The following is a 7,724-nucleotide window of genomic DNA, read 5'->3' as shown; positions in this document are numbered from 1 at the left end:
TCACGAAGTAAATATCATTTGTAATTAATCACGACCAATCTAACTTCAAAAGAATCAGAATCAGACCTCAACTAATTATATGCTAAAAAATAAATTAAGCTCAAATTATATAATATGAATTTGAATAAAATTTCCTTTCCAATAGAATTTGAATAAGTACTCCTTCTTCATTTTTTTTTATTAATAGTATATCCCATAATTTATTCTTATAATAAATTTTATTAAAAAAAAAATTAACATCATACTATTGATTTGAATATCATTACTTTAAAAATAAGGTAAACAATTTTTAAAAATTAAATTATTTGTTGTTAGAGGTTTTATAACATTTTTAAAATAACCAATATTAATAAATAATAATCAATTTTATTAAAGATAAAAATTAAATCTACATTTTAGTGTTACTTCAACTTCCCAAAGAATTGATTTAATATGATAAACAAAATCGTGCGTGAGTATGCCTCCAAGATTTGTACAAGACTACAAGTTTATAAAAGAAGGGAAGTCAAAGTCTGGTGTGTGGGTGTGTTCTTACATGTGAGTCTTTGTTAATTTTATCCTTTATTAATAATTTTACTGACATTAAATGTAGAACTAATCTCATTATAGTTGCAGAGTTTCATCTGAAACGACATCGTTTAAGGGTTCGGAAAGCGGAAAGAAGGAAAAATGAAGGCGTTGGGATGGTGGCTGATAGCGGTTGGGACGCTTCGATTAATTTCCGTTTGGTTCGGTTTCTTCGACATTTGGGCTCTTCGACTCGCCGTCTTCTCTAAAACCACCAGTCAGTAACACCTCTCTCTCTCTCTCTCTCTCTCTCTCCATTTTACTCCAACAACTAAAAAAATGTTATTCGAATTGTTCCGTTTGTTGCACTATTCATTCATTCACGCACATCAATGAGTGTGTTGCTTACTGTTTCAGCTGCTGGATTTCTCATTTCACAGATACTGGTAGGAGTTATTATTATTTATGAGTCACACAATTGAAATACGTTAGATCCAATGTATAAGAATGAAATCTCTTAGATTCCAATGCAATTGGAATTATTTGTAGTATATGTTACGGGTAATGTTCTCCCAACACTTGAATTGCTCAGGGTATAAGTCAAAGAGAAAGGTGTTAGGAATTGGATTCTTATAATTTTATTTTATTACTAGTTAATTGTAGATGCTAATCAGCACAACCAAGAAATAAATAGGGTATTGCCGTGCAGAAACGAATTTGGTGCAGTAATTGCGTCACACAGTTATCAATCTCAACAGTTCGATCTCAGATTAACAGCTGTGATTGTTTAAAACATTATTGTGTAATTTGAGCCATCTGATTTAAGATTAATGGACTAGATTGTTTATTGTGTGTGAACACGTGCTTTTCTATAGTAGGGGATCTGGATCGATTGCCATATCAGTTATTGGAGTTAGAGTTTGATTGCGCGGATAAAAAATTAAGGATGTTAAGAAAATCAATGAATCTGCTCCTTGTTTGACTGAGTAAATCTTGTGGATAAATGTTTTGGTCTTGGTCATTGTCTAATTGTTTATCATCAATGGTTTTAGAACTTAGGAAATGTGAGAAGCAAGTTATGTTTTTACTGTTTTCATGCTCTAAGGTATTTCATGTGTAGAGATTTAAGAGTCTTCGATGCATTAAATACTTTCTGGGCTGTGTTTAATGGAAATGGATTCCACACGGACATGTAGTTGACAATTTTGTCTGTTGATATAGATTTGCCGACTTTTTGAATAGCTACATATTTATCGAACTTGTAATAGAGACTGTTTGATCTTAATCCACTGGGTCCTGACATGTCGAGTGAGAGATTTCCGAACTGCTGGGAATCCAAGTCTAGGTTGAACATGAATCAGATCTGAACATCACGTGTGTTGATATTGAAAATGTATACAATCATCTGGAAATTTAAGTCCAATATATGTATGTAGTGAGAGTAATTGGAAATTTGGAATTTGAATCCTTTTAGATCTCTTGTTGGAAGCAGCAAATGCTTATGCAATACCCTTATAAGCAAGGACTGAATTAATTAAAAACAAAATGAGCACTCACCTTTTATGGTTTGGTTGATTTGAGTTTTTGTTTTAGGTAATGTTATGGATAGCAGCGTAAAATAAAGCAGTATCAAAATCAAACCATCGATAATAGAGTAAAATAAATAATTAGCATTTTTCCTTTCAACTACACTACCAAAGCCTGCTATATGGCATTGATAGTACCTCACATCACAATTGCTTTGCAAAGTTGTTTTGCTGCATTTCTTTGAGCGTTCTTCTGTGTAATTTCAAATGTTATTCCAATATGCATTGCAGAATTATGGGAACTGATAAGAGTTTATCATTTGTTGCAGTGAGTGAAGTTCATGGACGCACATTTGGAACTTGGACACTGTTGACCTGCACCCTCTGCTATATCTGTGCATTCAACCTTGATAATAAGCCTCTTTACCTGGCTACTTTATTGTCATTCGTCTATGCGTTTGGTCATTTCTTGACCGAATACCTAATTTATCATACAATGGCGATTTCGAATCTCACTACTGTCAGCATATTTGCAGGTATGATGAAAAATTTATTGGCGTGTTCTACCAATTTGACTTACTTTACATTATTTTCTTTGATTTTAAACCAAAGCACAACGATTCAATATTCTGCGTGCTGTTTGTTTAATCTTGTGTAGTTGTATGCCAAGTTAATTTGTAGGTCTAGTGAACATTTAGACTTGAAGTTCGTGTCAATTTAGATTCACTTTTATGAAAAATAAAAGTGATTTTTGAAACATGAAATTGATTTTGATAGTTCGGGTGTTTTTGAAATAAAATTATATTTGCCTCTAAAATAGATTCTAATTTGAACATTTGAGATTTCTAAATTTTACTTCCAAACACGGCTTTTAGTCAAAGTCTATTCTAGTGTATATTCATCAAAATCAATTTACATTAGCTCAGTTTTAACTTTTGACTAAAATCAATCTACACTATAGTTTCCGTTTGCACCACCAAGTAAATGGACTTAAAATTAAAGCAAAGAAAAAACACAACTTGTATCCAAATACATTTCCTCTGCTGTATACGTCCTGACCCATTATTGTTGTGAACTTTGTCACTCTTGCTTATTATTGGCCCTCTTGTTTTAGCATTATTTACACAACACATTTTTATATCTAATTTTGATAATAGGTACATCCATAGTATGGATGCTATTGCAATGGAATACACACCTTAAAATCTGTTCGAAGCGATCTAACAAAAAGGATTAGCATGCAAAAAGCCAAAAGCCACGGGAGACCAAAGTAATATGTGATTGATACTTTATTGAACTATGTTAGAAAACGAATGTTACACTTAGTGGGTACTTGGATTATGTCGGTTTTTTGATTTTAAATCTAGAATTTTCTGCTTTAATCTCGAGTTATTTAACTCAACAAATCACCAAATTACATTGTTACGCATGAGTAAGTTAGAAACAATATCAACGGTAAACTTAGTTTCTATAGTATAAATACTTTAATCAAACTAATTTGTAGAAATTTTGTTATAAACGACAAATTAAGTCTTATATTTATTAGTCTATATATATTTTTATTTATATACTATGTATAAATTCTATATTTTGAAAATCTCAAAAATGCCCTTAACTCAACTTTTGTTTCCTTTTATTAATTATAAGAGTAACAAGATGTTGTTTATTGTCTTTAACAATAATGTAACGTAACAGTGTCCTTTTATTTTTTTTTCGCTGATATATTTTTTTATTATTCTCTACTACTCTTCTATTATATTTCTCTCACTAAACTATTTCATTATTAATAATTCAATAAGAAATGACTCGATAAAGAGTTTATTTTCTTTCTAAAAAAGAAAACAATTGTTTGGTTCAACAACAACAAAAACGAAGAAATAAACAATAATTATACTTAGTTAAAATTGAAATTTTATATTTTTTTTTAACAAAATATAAATAACTAAAAAAAACTTTACAAATAACTTTATTTAAAAAAATAGAAATGAAAGAGGAATAAAATAAAATAAAAACCATACGAAGAATAATACACTTAGAGTCAGATTTTAGAGTAAATATAGATTCATATTTTTTTCTAGTTTTTTTTTTGAAATAAAAATTAGTTAAATATTGCAAAAAAAATGTAAAAAGACTTATCATAATAAAAATTATTTATATACATTGTTAAAAGAAAATCAATTTGTCAACTAATAACATAAAAATTAATATTTTAACTTATGATAAAAAAATTAACAATTCAATTAATTTATGAATAAAATTAATAATAGGCTCACTTGAAAATACTTGAAAAATAAAATCACAATAACAATTAATTATATATCACTATTAAATTTAACATTTTGATAGAAGTTAATTAATAAGTTACGATTTTCTATATAAATAAAAGAGTTGGGCAGATTAATTGATAATTCAGTTTTCATTCATTCTTTATTGATTTATTCTCTTACATTTTACATGGAATCACATTTTCATGTAAAGACCTCATCTAAGAAGATCGCCATATTTGATTTTGTGTGATGATTGACTAGTATTAAGGGGTGAACAGTAGGAAAGAGATTGTGAGAGATAGATAAGTTTCGAGGAAACTGGACAATATGTAAACAATTCTTTCTACTGGAGAAAAAGCTGAAATCCAGTTGGATTGTCAGGACTGGATGTAGATTGTCTGGTTGACAACTGAACCAGGATAAATTTTAGTGCATTCTATCCCTTATCTTTTTACTTGCTAATCTTGTATGCCGCATTATAATTCCACTGTGTATGTAATATTGCTTTAATTTGATTAAAGACAGATATATTCTGATTATTTCGAGGTCATAATAATCAACAATTGGTATCAATTTTCACAAAAAAAACAAAATGTTAAAATCTATTATCATAAACTTCGTTTTAGAATAAAATTGATCGAAGTGATAATTCAATTCCATTATCTGCATTTTTGAAATGGATTATTCCACTCCGTTATCTGCATTTTTTTAATGGATCTATAACGTCAAAGATTAAATTATACAAAATATTGTAAATTATACAAAAGATGTATTATATGAATTTACAAAAATGGAATAGAGAAAATATGGTGAAATTAATAAATAAATAAATAAATAAAAGGTACTTTTTTTAAAAAAATTCAAATGTTTCAAATATATTATATAAATGAAAATTATAGTTGTAATATAAGTATTAGACATACGTTATATTGATGAAATAAGTTTGTAAGTGTGTATATAAGATTTTCAGTCCGTAAATAGCGGTGATATTCAAATATTGATTTTGTAACAAAATTAGCCTTTTATGTATATATTTTTTAAGAAATTTCTATTGTTGAGATTTTTACTAAAAAGTCATTTTTGTTAAGATTTTTTAAATAAAAAAATTTAATACATTATTTATATTAAATTATCCATATATATATATTGTAAATCAAATAATAATCTTATTTTATGCAAAATGTTAGACATCTTTTTTAGTAATTTTGTATTGTTCATTTAAATATCATTTATCAATATAGATACCTTGTTAGGTTGTACATTAGATTCTTTCGAAATTGAAGGAAATTGAAATAAAATAATATACAAATAGAAAATACAACGGTCTAACACAAATAAAACAACAACCCTAAAAAGTCTCAAATTTCTTTATTTAATAAAAATGTATCACATTCTAATATTCTTAAAATTAAAACCGATAAAATGTTATATAAATTAATAAAAAAATTATTTTTATTGCAAATTATTTAATTATATTAAATAAGCCGATAGTAGAAATGAAATAAATATTAGTTATAAATTGAGAAATTATGAGACAAAAAGTGAGCACATTGCTTAGATGAGAAATATTAGTTATAAATTAATAAATCATGAGACAAATATTGAACATATTACTAACATGACTTATTAGATTGGTATAACCTATACATGATTTTCTTCTTCAACTAAAAGACTTAAAATTTTACACGAACCTTTGATGTTGCAAAGAACAGTTGAAATGTCTTGTTTTATTTTTTAAACAATATAGAGAAAACAAATTTGAAAATACCATTAATTCTGCTTAAGAAATTTTCTATAATTATTAAATAAAATTTTAATAATTTATTTATTAACTTTTGAAAAAGATATCGTCTAATAATTTCTCTATAGACCTGTTGGACCAACTCTGAAAATACACTCTTAAAAATGATTAATAGTATATCACATTCATTGATTATAAGAATAAATTTGATTTCTTATAAAAAAAAATTAACATCATACTATTGATATGAATATCATTACTTTAAAAATCTAACATAATTTTTTTTTAAAATTAAATTATTTGTTGTTAGAGATTCTTTTTATATATTTGACCATTGTAGTAGCATATTTATTGAGTTTGCTTGTTCACAATTTAGATTTAATATTTTTGTTTATTTATTTATTTTTGAATTAATAAGTATCAATTTGTTAAATTGAATTTTTGTTATTAGAGATTATATATTTTTATTATTTTAACAAATATAGAAACATATTTTTAGAATATGTTTTTTCTAAATTTAAATTTGAATATGACCATTATTATGTCTACATATTAAATATATATATATATATATATATATATATTTTTTTTTTTTTTCTCTTAAACTTTTTAATTGACCATGATGCATGAATTTATGAATATTTATTGATTAAATAATTTGAAAATTATAAAATTTGGATTGTATTTAAGTTTCTAATTTCAAAATTTGTAAAAAATTTATTTAAAGAAAATGATTGTATTTAATGTTCATGATTGTATTTAGTTTCTATTTTGTATGTAAAGATTTGTATTTATCATTATTAAATGAAATCTGCTGAAATTGTTCGAAAGAAATATATGAATATCAACATTTGCAAAAGATATTTTATTTATTGCCTATTATTGCATTTAATTTTTTTTTATATCATTAGAGAATATCATTTTGTGTTTATAAAATTGTACTGATTATTTTATTTAATGTCTGCATTTAAGTTACATTTTTATATGATTAGAGAATTGAAAATATCTAAGATAAAAAAAAATAATTGAAAACATCTGTGTTCTAGATTTATTTCTATATTTAAAAAAATATCAAGTCTTTAATATATTTTTTTAAATTTAGAAATTGTTATTGTTTTTATTTTGAATAATTTTGAAAATTTAAAAATATTGACTTTTAAAAATAAAAAAAATAATAAAATTATGTATAATAACAAAATAAAAAATAAATAATAGTATTTTTAAAAGAGTCATTTAAACATAATTGTGTGTGATTTCAATTTTCAAATGGAATAATTATATCTCAAAATTGACCCAAATGATAAGACAAAAACTTTTTTTTGGTAATGTTAAAAAACAAAGTTATAGTTTATACTCTATAAATTTTATTTGGTCGCAGTCATTTATAAATTAATAGCATTTAGTAGTTTTTGTGTTTATAACTTATTATTTTTTTTCTAATTTTATCTTTATTTTTTAATTAATTTTTTTATATTTATAATTTATTTATTATAATTTAAAATATATAAATTAGCTTAATAAATAAATTACTTAATTAAATTATTTAAAAATAATCGTTGTTTTATAATTAAAATATTTTATTAAATAATTTATTTATTCTAATTTAATTTTAAATAATATATATATATATATATATATATATATATATATATATATATATATATATATATAATATATATATTA

At 24.6% G+C, this 7,724-nt stretch overlaps 1 protein-coding gene across 2 annotated transcripts; it reads left to right on the top strand.

Moving 5' to 3' along the window:
- Positions 1-427: 427 nt before the first annotated feature.
- On the top strand, positions 428-3,415 carry LOC101497092 (ergosterol biosynthetic protein 28). 2 transcript variants are annotated; one of them, XM_004501026.4, is made up of 4 exons: positions 428-537; positions 610-784; positions 2,363-2,569; positions 3,191-3,415. In XM_004501026.4, the coding sequence occupies exons 2-4, from the start codon at positions 670-672 to the stop codon at positions 3,268-3,270; spliced, it is 402 nt and encodes a 133-aa protein (XP_004501083.1). In that variant the 5' UTR covers positions 428-537; positions 610-669; the 3' UTR covers positions 3,271-3,415. The 2 variants fall into 2 exon arrangements, with proteins under 2 accessions (XP_004501083.1, XP_004501084.1); XM_004501027.4 differs by having other exon boundaries at positions 433-537; positions 616-784.
- The last annotated feature ends 4,309 nt before the right edge of the window (positions 3,416-7,724 follow it).

This window comes from Cicer arietinum, chromosome 5 (genome assembly GCF_000331145.2).
Source record: "Cicer arietinum cultivar CDC Frontier isolate Library 1 chromosome 5, Cicar.CDCFrontier_v2.0, whole genome shotgun sequence".
NCBI lineage: Eukaryota > Viridiplantae > Streptophyta > Magnoliopsida > Fabales > Fabaceae > Cicer > Cicer arietinum.
The sequence above is the reverse complement of the archived record's forward strand: the minus strand, read 5'-3'. Positions and strand labels throughout refer to the sequence as shown.